Below are 13,747 nucleotides of genomic sequence, written 5' to 3'. Positions count from 1 at the left end.
TGAAGCTGGCTAGGCTTAAAACAGCCCACAAGGGCAGCTAGCCTAGTACCAATCTATGACCTAGGAACCTATTTAAACCAGACTTAAAGCAGGCATTTAAACTTAACTGCCAAATCAGTTCACGTTGTTCCAGTTTAGGTATCCAAAAATCACCTCATGGACTAATTTAAACTTTTTTAATATAAAGAACAAAAATCTTTTAAAATTTGGATAAATAATTGAATGTTTAAAGTATTTTTAATATTACATTTCCTAATATCGTACTGATGTTTGTAAATTCTAGATCTCAGTTGTTTCTCAGTACTCCCTGAATAGAAACTAATACATGAACGACAAAACGATAAATAAATCACATCCCTTGTCTCACAAATGAAATGACCTGGAACCCTATAAGCTTATCATAACTAGCAACCACCACATTTGGTTAATCTAAAATAAACTTACAATACTGATACCGACCACAATTGACCATACACTTCACTTTTAAATTGTTTTGCCCTTGCTTCTCCATATCTTTTAGATGTGTTTCCCCTCATTTATAGACAATAACTGGCCCATTACCAAGTTTGTCCTTAATTTCCTCATTAAAAACTAAATTCCACTTCCTTTTTATTATGTCTGACTTGACTAATTTTATTAGAATATGTCAATACCGAAGCTCTACATTTTCCATTAGTATTACATACATTATTCTCACCCATAACAAAACCATCCTTACCTCCTAAAATGCATTTGTATTAAGGAGCCCTTTCTGTTTTGTTCTCCTTACTCACTTTATCAAGTAATGAATGGGGATACCCCTTGTCCATTCCCTCATTAAAAATGTTATCAGAAAGTATACCGGATATTCTAATAAGTTATTCCTTAACAATATTTTTCTTCTGCCCATATGGGTGATTGCTGAAAAAATAAGAATTAGAAAAAGTCTCACTTCTACAAATATTTGATGCAAACTTTTTTGACCAATGTCCTTAAATATAGTTGTATCTAAATAATTTATTCTATAAAAATCCAAAGTATATGCAAATTTTAAAAATTCAGTTGTCATCAGGAATTCCAAAGCAGAGATTAGACTATTAAAGAGACAGAAAGTGAGAGACAGAGTGAGTAAGTGTGTTTGTGCGCGTGCATGCAAGTGACCACCTAGAAGCCCATCCAGACAGTGGAAATAATTTTATCCCCTGCAACCAGTGGTTTGCTGCAACAACAGAAACACATTTGGTGAACACCCTACAGGCTGAGGTGAGACTAAATGGAATAGTCCTGAACTTATAGTGACTGACTGTAACCATATGTACCTCCAAGATTCTACTGCTAACTTTATGTGGAGGTAGGTGTCCTGCAGGTCCAAAGAGCACAAAGTCTCCCTCTGACAACCACAGAAAGATGGGCTATGATGTGACCATCTGAATAGTATTTTTTGTAACAAAATTGTTTAAGCCACTTAAATTCAAGATGGATTTAAGTTTTTTTTTAACTTTGCGACTATAAAGAACCCAAAGTAGTACCCTAACGCTCACTTCTCTGATAGGACCTCCTGGATGATTATTTTGTTAGAAAAGCTGGGCAAGGTTAAGGAACAGGCTGAGGGGGTGGGGGTGGAATTGGACAGTGTACTTGACCTGCATGATGACCAGTTGCACAGGAAGATGAAGGGGCAGACAGCTCTGGGCTGTTGTCAGAGTGGGACAAGTAAGGATTCTGATGCTGTCTATTGGAAAATGAGTGAGCAGTTTTCCCTGTTGCTGCTGTTACATTTCTCTCTGCAGGGATAACTACTTTGGAGGTTGTACAATTATTTTGCCTTTTTACAGATCTTTGTTTCAGTTTTGGTTATCCAGACGAACTAGAGTAGGGATAGGCTTTTTCTGCAAATTGAAAAAGAAGTGTTAGTTTGAGAAATTACAACAGCTGTAAGACTCTCTCTGTTTTTAAGGTGGAATTTTACTTCAGTGCCATACAGACTGACATTCAAAATGCATCTTGTAAAGTCCTCTGCAGGGTCTGGGTCATTTGACCCTTCGGTTTCATCATTTCTAAAATAACTTCATATCTGGGATGCTGCAACAGGGGAAATGGAGTGGGAAAAAGTGGAGTACAGTGAGGTTGCAGTGGTCCAAACTGTTAAACAATGCCCACTTCACCTTGCTCAGTCTCCGATTATCTGTTATTGTAGTGCAGATATTAGTGAACCACCAGTAGTATGATTTTGCAAACATTTTTCTGATATATTTGGGAAAATAGGTAAACTAAAACCAAGAATATCAAAGCATAGTAATACTGGTGGCTGCTGCTTGGGTTGAACCCTCATCAAACTTATATGTGGAGATCACAATGAGGTTCAAACACAGAAGAAACAGTTACACACTAGGACTGCAGCTTTTGTTTAAAATATCCACATCTTAGTTGGTCCAGCAACAGGTACATTTCAATCAGCTCTTGCCAGAACTGAATATATGGCCTGTAGTTTACAGCCCTTAAGGAAACGATGGGGAAGCAAAAGCACAGTTACCAAAATGATCGATGGAAACAGACTCTGGAGAAAAGACTGCAGAGTTAGAATTTTTAAACGTCTGCACCTTCAACTATTAAATCAGGCTTTGGAGTCTTTGACTAGCAATTCCAGTCTTTAGGGTAGGCATTCTGTCAGGCTTTTTTGATAGGTTAGCCATGGTAGCAAGGTTGCCCCAACTGGTATTGCTGGGTAATTTCAACATCTTCACAAATGACGGAACTAACCAAGAAGACATCAGAGGGGTTCAAAATGCATTTTGTAAAGTCCTCTGCAGGGTCTGGGTCATTTGACCCTTCGGTTTCATCATTTCTAAAATAACTTCTTATCTGGGGTGATATGGTTGAGCTGCAAAAGGGGAAATGGCATATTACTCTTCTTCTTCAGCATCAGAGATTAGGTACTGCCATGAGTCTATATTATTTCTCTTTAAAAAAGAGTGGTTTCTGGCTATACGTTGAGTTGATTAGTCTGATATGCTGTCTAGACAGGACCTGGCACATGAACTGGGGCAGATGCAGAAGATGGCAAATGCAGATCGGTCTGAAATGCTGGTATCAATATCATGGCTGACAGTTTATTAAAAATGTCAAACCACTCAGAACACACATACTACATAGCCTTTATCTCCCCAAGAGATAATAGCCACCAGCCAGCACACACACACACACGCACACAAACCCATGGATATTCACCTGGCTTGGTAATTCTAACAGGACAAAGTGGAGTACAGTGAGGTTGCTGTGCTCCAAACTGTTAAACAATGCCCACTTCACCTTGCTCAGTCTCCGATTATCTGTTATTGTAGTGCAGATATTAGTGAACCACCAGTAGTATGATTTTGCAAACATTTTTCTGATATATTTGGGAAAATGGGTAAACTAAAACCAAGAATATCAAAGCATAGTAATACTGGTGGCTGCTGCTTGGGTTGAACCCTCATCAAACTTATATGTGGAGATCACAATGAGGTTCAAACACAGAAGAAACAGTTACACACTAGGACTGCAGCTTTTGTTTAAAATATCCACATCTTAGTTGGTCCAGCAACAGGTACATTTCAATCAGCTCTTGCCAGAACTGAATATATGGCCTGTAGTTTACAGCCCTTAAGGAAACGATGGGGAAGCAAAAACACAGTTCCCAAAATGATCGATGGAAACAGACTCTGGAGAATAGACTGCAGAGTTAGAATTTTTAAACGTCTGCACCTTCAACTATTAAATCAGGCTTTGGAGTCTTTGACTAGCAATTCCAGTCTTTAGGGTAGGCATTCTGTCAGGCTTTTTTGATAGGTTAGCCATGGTAGCAAGGTTGCCCCAACTGGTATTGCTGGGTAATTTCAACATCTTCACAAATGACGGAACTAACCAAGAAGACATCAGAGGGGTTCAAAATGCATTTTGTAAAGTCCTCTGCAGGGTCTGGGTCATTTGACCCTTCGGTTTCATCATTTCTAAAATAACTTCTTATCTGGGGTGATATGGTTGAGCTGCAAAGAAATGGCATATTACTCTTCTTCTTCAGCATCAGAGATTAGGTACTGCCATGAGTCTATATTATTTCTCTTTAAAAAAAGAGTGGTTTCTGGCTATACGTTGAGTTGATTAGTCTGATATGCTGTCTAGACAGGACCTGGCACATGAACTGGGGCAGATGCAGAAGATGGCAAATGCAGATCGGTCTGAAATGCTGGTATCAATATCATGGCTGACAGTTTATTAAAAATGTCAAACCACTCAGAACACACATACTACATAGCCTTTATCTCCCCAAGAGATAATAGCCACCAGCCAGCACACACACACACACACACACACACGCACACAAACCCATGGATATTCACCTGGCTTGGCAATTCTAACAGGACAAAGTGGAGTACAGTGAGGTTGCTGTGCTCCAACCTGTTAAACAATGCCCACTTCACCTTGCTCAGTCTCCCAATAACTATTGTAGTACAGACATTAATGAACCACCAGTAGTACAGATGTTAATGAACCACCATACGATACAAAGATGGAGAACAGAACTTATACAAGAATTCCAGGAGTTAAGTTGGCTGTGCCCACAAACAGATGCTTTTGCAAGTGGCCCAAAAAAGTGAGCACTTAGCCATGCTGCTTAGCTGCGAGTCCTTGCAATGAACTATGGATGGCCTTTCTGAATTACTAATCTCGTGCTTAATGCACAAGTCCACTCTGGTTGCTTTATATAATACAAAAGGAAACAAGGACTACCACAAAAAAGTAAACAATAGTGGGACTTCGAAAATGGCTGCACACTTAACAGTTTGATTTCAGCTCTCCCTGTGTGAAAAGAGAAACTGTGAAAAAAGGGCCAGTGAAACTGCCAGTTTAGGTAAAATTCAATCAGTGGCATGTAATCACACTGCCTGGATGCCAGCAAAGAAGAAATTTGGAGAACTTGAAAGAAAAAATAAACCCTATAAGGAGAAGAGAAAACTCTGGCTGGGAAGAACCCTGCAGCTGGTCAACAAAAAGCAGTTCAAATTTCAGCTTTGGTACAGGATATGATTTCCAGTAATTTAAAGGGGGGAAATAAATAAATCAAACGCACACAGTGGTGTTTGCCAAATGAAAAATTGAAATACTATATCAGCACAAGTAACAAAAGACCGAAAAACTAGAAGTTTTAAATAGCTATTCAGATGAACTGAAAGAATGAAAAAAAGTTGAAAAGAAAACATTGTCAGCTGAAAACAAGGCTTCTTAAGAAGACCTTTTTGAAAAAACAAAAAAGTTAAAGACAAACATACTGAGAAAACCTGAGGCTTTCTGATGTAGCTGAGAAATTGGAAGGAACAGACTGGATTCATTTTATGAAAGCACAAAACAAGCAGAGTGGTGTTCCACTGTGGCAGAAAGAAAAGTAATAAAACTTAGACTACAGATTGTTTGTGGGAAATAATTATTCACCGTACACTAGGTACAAGAAACCAGAGATTATCCCAGCAATCGGGAAATGTTGAGATTCAAGCTGATGCATCCAGCTGTCTTTGGAATACTTTTCCTACAGGATCAAAGACAGTTTTTGATGCAAAACAGACTAAGCAGGAAATAAAATTTATCCCACAAAAATGAGCCAGAAAGGAAAACAAGAGCGTGCTTTTCATTCTTTGGACAACAAAGCCCAGAGAGAGTTTGCCAGTGAAACATTTTCCATCGTTCTAAAGGAAAATGCTTGAGTGAGAGACATGGGCTTGAGCAAGAGACTGGTGTTTGGAATTACAGATGATCACGAAGAAAAGCAACGCTGAAATTAGTGAATAAATGGGAGATTATAAAGCATTAATTATACTAGATACAGAAACAGACACATGAAATATGGCTTGCAAGAGAAAGTAGCAGAGAAAGAATGGAATTTTGTTAACTTGGTTAAACTTGTGGGTGAACTGTAAAGTATATAGCCTGCTTTATGTCATTAATGTTTAGAATGACACTGAAGGGACTCTATTTCGTAAGCAAAATGTTTTTTGCTCTCATTAATATTTGTATAAAACATTTCATGATGTAAATCAGTTTTGTAGATTATGCAGTCGGGACATTTTAAATGTGTGGTGGGGGAGTCAAATCAGTGACTGCTGTATGCATAAAATATAAAAGTAAGCAAGCACATTTTCTTAGTGGTAAGCTATATAGGTTTTACAATGTAACAACATGGAATGAAGCAAGTCCACGTTTATATACTGCTATAAGCATGGGCTGCTGGGAAACAGTGTAAAAGTGTACTGATCGTATTATATTTTTACTTGAGATAAATTTCCCTTGTTTTTACAGAAGTAGATGTCCTTTAAGTTATAGACAAGTTTTTTTAGGTTCGAAAAATAACGATGAAAGACACTGAAATAAATTTCTTGCATCTGCAAATCAGCAAATACTCTCAGTGGAAGACCTGACATTTACAAAGACTCTCATGCAACTTCAAAATTGTTAACCGTTTATTTTTCTCTATTAATGCTGACTGCTTTATTTGGAGACCAGTTGTCTGCAGGTACAAACAATCTTTAGATTTCCGAGTACTCTTTGCTAAGAGAAATGGAATATTTAAAGGCACCTATTCTCAGAAGACGTGCTAAGGGTCCTGCAGGAGGCCAGGAAACCAATTCAGTGGAAAGCAATTCAGTGAAAAATAAAATGTAAAGCTGTGGGGAAGTGAATAAGACTTAACAGCCTCCCCAGCAGTGTTAATACTTTAATGCATTTAATTGAAAAGTGTGCAGTTTATTTTATTTATTTAAAAGGTAGCGAATGTGCTTTTTCTTAGGGCTAAAAGTTAATGTTTTAAACAAATGTAATCTGTTTTTTTCATATCTGAGAGGGTACAACACATAAAAGAAGTGATTATTAATGTAAGTGGGAACACAGGCTATGGACGTGCTTTAGCATGGATAACATTAATTTTAGATCACGTAATGCCTGTGGGTGCAACCATCAATTTGGGGCAACTGTTCCTATCTGGAGGAATAAAACTTCATTTATTGAAAATGTATGTAGTTATCTGTGCGTTTGTTACAAGTTAAAAGGGATGGGGAGCACTGAAAAGTTTCAGTGAAGCAAAAAGTCGTGAAAAAAGTGACCACTTTAAATGGAGATAAGAAGCAATTGAATTTAAAAAAAAATCAGCATGCCAAACAGTGTGTGCATGTTCGTCGAAGGTCAGAAATGCACATTCAAAAGAACTGTAATGTGCAATAGATGAGAGTAATAGCTATCATAATGACTACTCTGTCCACATTATCATGAAATATAAATGAACCTACAAGCACAGACAAAAAGTAGAGAGTACAAAATTATACTAAGAAATGTTATGGACAAATAGCAATGTTGCAGGAAAAACACATTTGGAAAGAAATGGCATGTGAATTTGACAAAGAAAAGATTTCAATATGGACAATAAGCAAAATTTTAGAGAAAAAGGAAAAGGGGAGTAATGATACGGATTGCTAGAGGGATTCCAACAGTGGCAGAAGTGGGAAAAAAGAATAATGGTAGATTTGCGATAATGAGGAGCTATTAGTAAAGCAGGATGGTTATGCTGGCATACATTTACATTCCACCAAACAGAACAGTTATGTAAAATCTTACCATAATGACATATGTCCTTCTCTTCTGTTACAGTATACAAACTCCTTTCACTACTGTAGGGTGTGCGGTACGTCGCATGTAGGCTGCTCTCGTATGTCAGCCATATGCATGCACCTACCTCAGAAATGAATGTCCCAAGAGGAAAGCCAGCTTACAGAAACTAGGCTATGACCATCCAAGGAAAGGACAAAACAACCAGGGGGAAAGGAGGGACTACAATACTGCAACAGAGAACAGAAAACACATCTATCATTATGGTAAGATTTCACACAACTATTCTATGTCCTCCTATTCATCTGCTGCAGTAGTCTTAACATGAGGGAGAGTATAAAAGCTCATAAGGAGAGGATGGAGGAACAAGCATGGGAAATGGCTCTGGCAAAACCTGCCCTAGACTTAGAAATGCAATTCAATTAGTAATGTTTAGTGAAGGTATGCACAGAAGTCCATGTAGCTGCTTCAAGATTAGAGCTAGTATCTAATCCTTGAAGAACCCACCTGTAGAGGTACGGCCCTAGTGGAATGGGCCTTTACAGAAGCAATAGCTTTATCATGCTTCATATAACAGAATGAAACAGCCTTAGAAATCCACGTAACAGTCTGCTTGGAAACGGGCAATCCTAGAGCGCTGGGCTGATAGGAAATCAGACCAACTTTTTGTCTCCTAACAGATTTGGTCTTGTCTAAGTAAAATCTGAGTTGCCAATGAAGCACCTTCTCACTTAATATTGTGGAGAAGAAAAGAAGGTAGGTAAATAAATGGACTGGTTGAGTGAAAAATTCATTGATTATTTTGGACATATAAGAAGGGCCGGTGCACAATGACATTCTGTCTTTGTGGAAAACCAAATAGGGAGGTGTGGTCATTAGTGCCTGTAGCTCAGAGACGCATCTAAAGTAATAGCTAGGAAAAAGTATTGCAGGAATGCTGATGAAGCTGGCTTGAAAGGAGGAAGAGTCAGCTTTTCAAGTACAAAATTAAGATCCCAGGGAGGAGGGGCAGTTTTCCTGGGAGGTCTAATGTGAAGGATGCTTTTAAGGAATTGTTTAGCCTCAAATCTGCTAGCTAAAGGGGAGATAGAGGCAGACAGACAGAAATAGCTAACATATGGGCCTTCACTGAAGAGTAGACCAAGCCAGAATTGAGCAATTCATACAAATGATAGAACCAAGGGGACTTCCACTGACAGTGGATTCTGGTTTCGTGAGAGACACCAAAGTGAAAATCTCTTCCACTTAGATAGGGAAGATATTCTGGTATTGGGTTTCCTGGCCTCCTGCATGACCCTTAGCACGTCCTCTGAGAATAGGTGTCTGAAAGGAATTAAAATCCTACTATCACCCACAGAGTCAACTGGAGGGCAAACAAGTAGGGATGGATGAGAGTTCCTTTGTCTGGTCTGAGAAGGTCCACTCTGAGTTAACCTGTGGTGATTACCCTTGGCTAAATGAAGGAAAAGAGGGAACCAATGCTGTCTTGGCCAAAAGGGAGTCACCAGCAAGATTTATGGTTTGTCCTGCTGAATTCTGAACAGGACTTTCGGAATAATCGGAATGGGGGGGTGCATACAGAAACATCCCCTTCCAAGACAACAAAAGGCATCCATCCTCCACAGCAGACAGTGTGGAACTCTGACACAAAATTGGGGAAGTTGTCTGTTCTTGGGGGAGGCAAAGAGATCTGCTTAAGCTATACTGCACCATTGGACAATGTCCAGAAACACATCCCTTTGAAGCATCCATTCATGGGACTGTGTTAGGGACCTGCTCATCTTGTTTGCCACACAATTTTGGCTGGATGGAATGTACACTGAACAGTCACTTGATATTTGACTGCCAGCTCCCAAACCTGGAGTGCCAGCTTTCATAGTAGGTAGGATTTGCCCCCACCCCCCCGACTGTTCACATACCAGGTGACTGTCAAATTGTCTGTGAACAGTTTTAAAGTTTCGGGGAGAAAGATGGGATAAAAGGTCTGAATGGCTAGCAGCAGTGCCCTCATCTCCCTTACACTGTGTTCCCTTTGTTGAGAGGGGGATCACACCCCTTGAGCTTTCAAGTTTCCAAAAGCTGCTCCCAGCCCACATCCAAAATGTCTGTGGGAGTCCTGGGTTGAGGGACACTTCTTGGATCCACCACTGTAATCCCACTTCAGACAGGGGATGAGAGGAATTGAAAAGTCCAGAGGATGTGAATTGCTGCATCCAAACTGACTTTAGGAACCACTACAGTTTTCTCAAGTGAAGTTGCCAGAGGTAGCACTGGAATAGCGGATGCCACAAATCCCAAAACCCTGAGGAACTCTCTGGCTGAAATGTGGTGAAGAGGCAAAAGGTTTTTGAAGTAGGACATGAGGTCCTGTGCCTTCTGAGGATGAAGAGGGACCCTGATGAGGTCTGTCTGTATCCTGCATCCCAGGTGTATGTGATCATGACAATGGATTTATTTTGTGATTTATGGTGAATCCCAGATGTTGTAGAAGAGAAATGGCAAAGAGGATGTCTTGCTCTAGGATCTCTGAGGAAGTTGCCATAAAGAGGAGACTGTACAGGGAAGGGAAAATGTGGAAGTCCTGAAGCATGCAGTAGGCAATCACAGGGGCTAGACATTTTGTAAATACCCTTGGTGCAGTACAAAGTCCAAAGGGCAAGGCAGACAACTGAAAATGCCAGGAAGCCACAGAGAAATGTAAAAACTGCCTGCAGTTGAGGTGGATGGGAATGTGTAGGTAATTCATTTTTGATATCCAAGGATGCCAAGTAGGCTTGCAGCAGAATTAGGGAAAACAAGGTTTGAAGAGTTAAGATATGGAAGGTGGGTACTTTCAGGAAGGTGTTGAGATGAGACAGATCCAAAATGGGTCTTTAAGGGCCATCCTTTCTGGACACTAGGAACATTCTGGAGTAGAAACCCTGGGCTGTTGATGCCTGCTACCATCCTTTTTTTGTTTTAGGTGGAGAAGAGAGGGAGTGCCTATGTACAAAAGCAGTTTTTGCTGGGTAATTTCTTTGAAATTTAGGCACTGGGGACACAAACTTGTTTCAATTCCTGCAGCTGCAGGACCAGAATGCAGAGTTTTCCAAAGAGGCATCCATAAGCTTACATTTAATGTCCTCTGGTAACAGCTGGAGTCTTAACCAAGTGAATCTCATTAAGAGAGAGCCAGAGGCAGCTGGCCTGGCAGAAGCATGTGCAGCATCATAGCTACATTTACTGGAGTGGTGGGCTACCTGTGAGGAGGCTGTAAGCAAGGATTTAGCCAAGGTTTGATTCTCAGTCAGGCAAATCAGAAATGACCAGGGAGAGTTGAGACAGAAGCTCTATGTCAAAATTGGTCATATGTGTTTGGTAATTAATGGCTCTAAACTGGCTGAAGTGTACACTTTCTTGCCCAGCCTTAACAGGATTCTGCTGTCCTTACCTAAAGGAAGGAGAAAGGTTGAAGGCAGTAACCTGGATGGTTTGTCTTAAGCCACTAAAATAACCAATGGGTCTGCTGAAGGACATTTAAACAGGAACTTACAGTCCTCAGAGACCTTGTAAAATCAGTCAGGCTTCTTAGAGGCAGGAGGCTGGGAACTGGGAGCCTTGAAGGCAGAAGCAAAGAAAGGCAGGTAACATAAGAGGAATAGCCAAAGGGCTGCGTGATTCCGCCTGCAGAAGGTTGCAGTATCTCTTTTGTACTTCAGATATTGGAGTAGTATCCCATTTGAAATGATCTCTCATTTTGACTAGGGTCTCTCCAAAGCAGAGTTCTTCCATGGGTAAGTCAGTACCATTGGAAGACCTCTCCATTAAACAGTAGTCTAGACGGGAAGGGATCTGTGAGGAATAGGGCAGAAATTCCTCTTCTGAGGATGCCTCTTCACCAGGCGAAACCTCTTCTCTAACCCTTTTATGTGGATAGGGTGTGGAGAGTGGGGTAGGGACTGAAACACCCAAAGGTAAAAGGCCTTGGGTGAATTGTTCCCAGTCACTGTGAGGTTCCTTTGGAGGGAACAAGTGTTTAGTTTTCTGCTTCTTCTTTTGATGCAGATCTGCCCCAAGTAACGTAGGAGGCCCAGACGTAGCATTAAACAATATCCAAGTGAATTTCCTCTCGCACCAGGATCGGAGGATCTCCTTAGGACCTTTGGTTAGCACGAGCCTCAGTTCATCCTGTACATCCGGGACAGATGCCTGGCGCCTGTGGTCAGATCCAAGGAAGCCTCAACATCAGGCTCAGCCTGTGAACTGGAACCAGGAACCATATATATCTCCGGGCTCTCATCCGCCTCAGGAGAGATGTCTGTAGTAAGAGGTGCAGTAGATGCTTCAGGCTTTGGCTTTTTGGCCTTCCGCTTAGTGACCAACTCGACCTTTAGCCCTGAAGATCCCTCCATCCTTTTAGCTAGTAACTTTAAGTGCTGGTTTTCCAAGTAAAAGACTAAGGAGGAAAGTCTACTTCTTAGGGTCTTAGGCACAAAGGTCTGGCAGATGGGACAGGATTTGTGGCCATGGGTAGGCCCTAGGCGGAAAAAAAACACTGGAGTTTGCTACTGTTATGTCAAATTTATCTTCCACACTAGCATCTGCCTTTTTTTGGATAACATGAACCCTACCACTAAACGGGAGCAAAAGAAGATTTCCCCAATGGGGCACTTATCTGAGAAAATCACTGGAACACAGCTAACAGCTCGGTGAGCAGACAGACATTCGAAGGTGGCATTCGGATTGGTGGCAGATAAGTTCTGGGGTAAGTGTGTGTGTGTATGTCACTTTTATGGTCAACGTACAGAGCAGCCCATATGTGACATACCATGCACCCTACTGTAGTGAAAGACTTTTGTACACTGGTTGACGAACGGTCACCTATGGTGGAGAACTCTCTCATGTTAAGAATACTGCAAAAGATGAATAGAAGGAAGCTCAGAATTTACATATCATTCTCCAAGGTATAATAACTGGGCTAGTCTGGATAAAAAATACAATTTTCATAGGAGCATGTGTATTTAATTAAAAGCTTTGACACTCATCCTGTAACTATAGCTTAGTTTTTTTAATTGCATGATCTGAAAAAGATGCAGGGTAATGAAGTAAAAAGTGAGAAACTAGCACTTCCCTTCTTACCTGTTAAAAAGAGAAATTTAAGGAATGGATAGCGGAAAATTTGATGGTTATTCTAGAAGATAGAAATTTCTCCAGAAGAGATAGCCAGTCAGTAGGATAAAATGAAAATAGAGTTTTAGAGTTTTAAAATGTGGTAGAAATGAAAGAGAAACTGAAAAAGTTATGGGAAAGTAATAACTATTTTAAAGGACTGACAAAGTTTAATGTATTGCAGACTAAGAGGGATCTCTCATAGCAACTGCTAAGTGCTAAAGGGAAAGTAAGGGAGTATTTGGATAATATGCATGAATTCAGAAAGGTTGTTGCTAAGCAACTATTTTTTGCTAGCAATTCTACTGCAGAAAAACATTTAGCATAACTTTGACAACAGCCTTTGCTGTTGCCTAAACTTAGGGAGCTTATGACAAAAAAGTGACCAGATGTCCAATGGAGATATTAAGATAAATATTTCAGTCCTTATATGAAAATCTGTACAACAGCAGAGGAATGGAGAAACCACTATAGGCACAAATGGAAATATTTATGGAAGACTTAAATAGGCCAATGTTAAGGGAAGATGAGGCTCAACAATTACTTAAAACAGGAATGTCTCTGGAACAGACAGCATTCCAGTGGAAGACTGGAAGTGGGTAGGAAAAGTGGATAAAGAGCTGGCAAATGTGTTTATTAGTATGTTAAAAGGAGGAAGAGTACTAGCATCTTGGAAGAAAGCTGCAGTGGCTATACAATACGAAGAAGTTAAACACCCTTCAGACAACTTCATAAAGACCCATTTCACTTTTAAACGATGATTTAAAGTGCTTACATCTACATTAGCTAGGAGAATGTAAAAGTCATTGGCAACATTAATTGATATGGACTATGTGGGCTTTGTGGAGGGAAGGCAAAAATAAGAGAACTTTAACAGAACAAAGATGATCATGAGGGAAGCAGAATAAAATAAAATATTCCTACTGTTGGTGGGTCTTGATGCAGAGAAAGCATTTAATAGGAGTCAACTGTTACTTTACAAGTAAATGGA

The 13,747-nt window shown here is 40.1% G+C and overlaps 1 protein-coding gene across 1 annotated transcript in view; it reads right to left on the bottom strand.

The window, feature by feature from the left end:
- Window positions 1-13,747, bottom strand: part of MOSPD2 (motile sperm domain containing 2) — a 980,078-nt gene that overhangs the window by 666,254 nt on the left and 300,077 nt on the right. Inside the window, exon 5 of the mRNA XM_044071848.1 lies at window positions 9,402-9,411. Within this exon, the coding sequence (XP_043927783.1) occupies window positions 9,402-9,411 (10 nt within the window). The remainder of the gene's footprint in view (window positions 1-9,401; window positions 9,412-13,747) is intronic.

The sequence above is a fragment of the Protopterus annectens genome, chromosome 5.part0, assembly GCF_019279795.1.
Source record: "Protopterus annectens isolate FY-2018-M chromosome 5.part0, PAN1.0, whole genome shotgun sequence".
In the NCBI taxonomy this organism is placed as follows: domain Eukaryota; kingdom Metazoa; phylum Chordata; order Ceratodontiformes; family Protopteridae; genus Protopterus; species Protopterus annectens.
The sequence above is the reverse complement of the archived record's forward strand: the minus strand, read 5'-3'. Positions and strand labels throughout refer to the sequence as shown.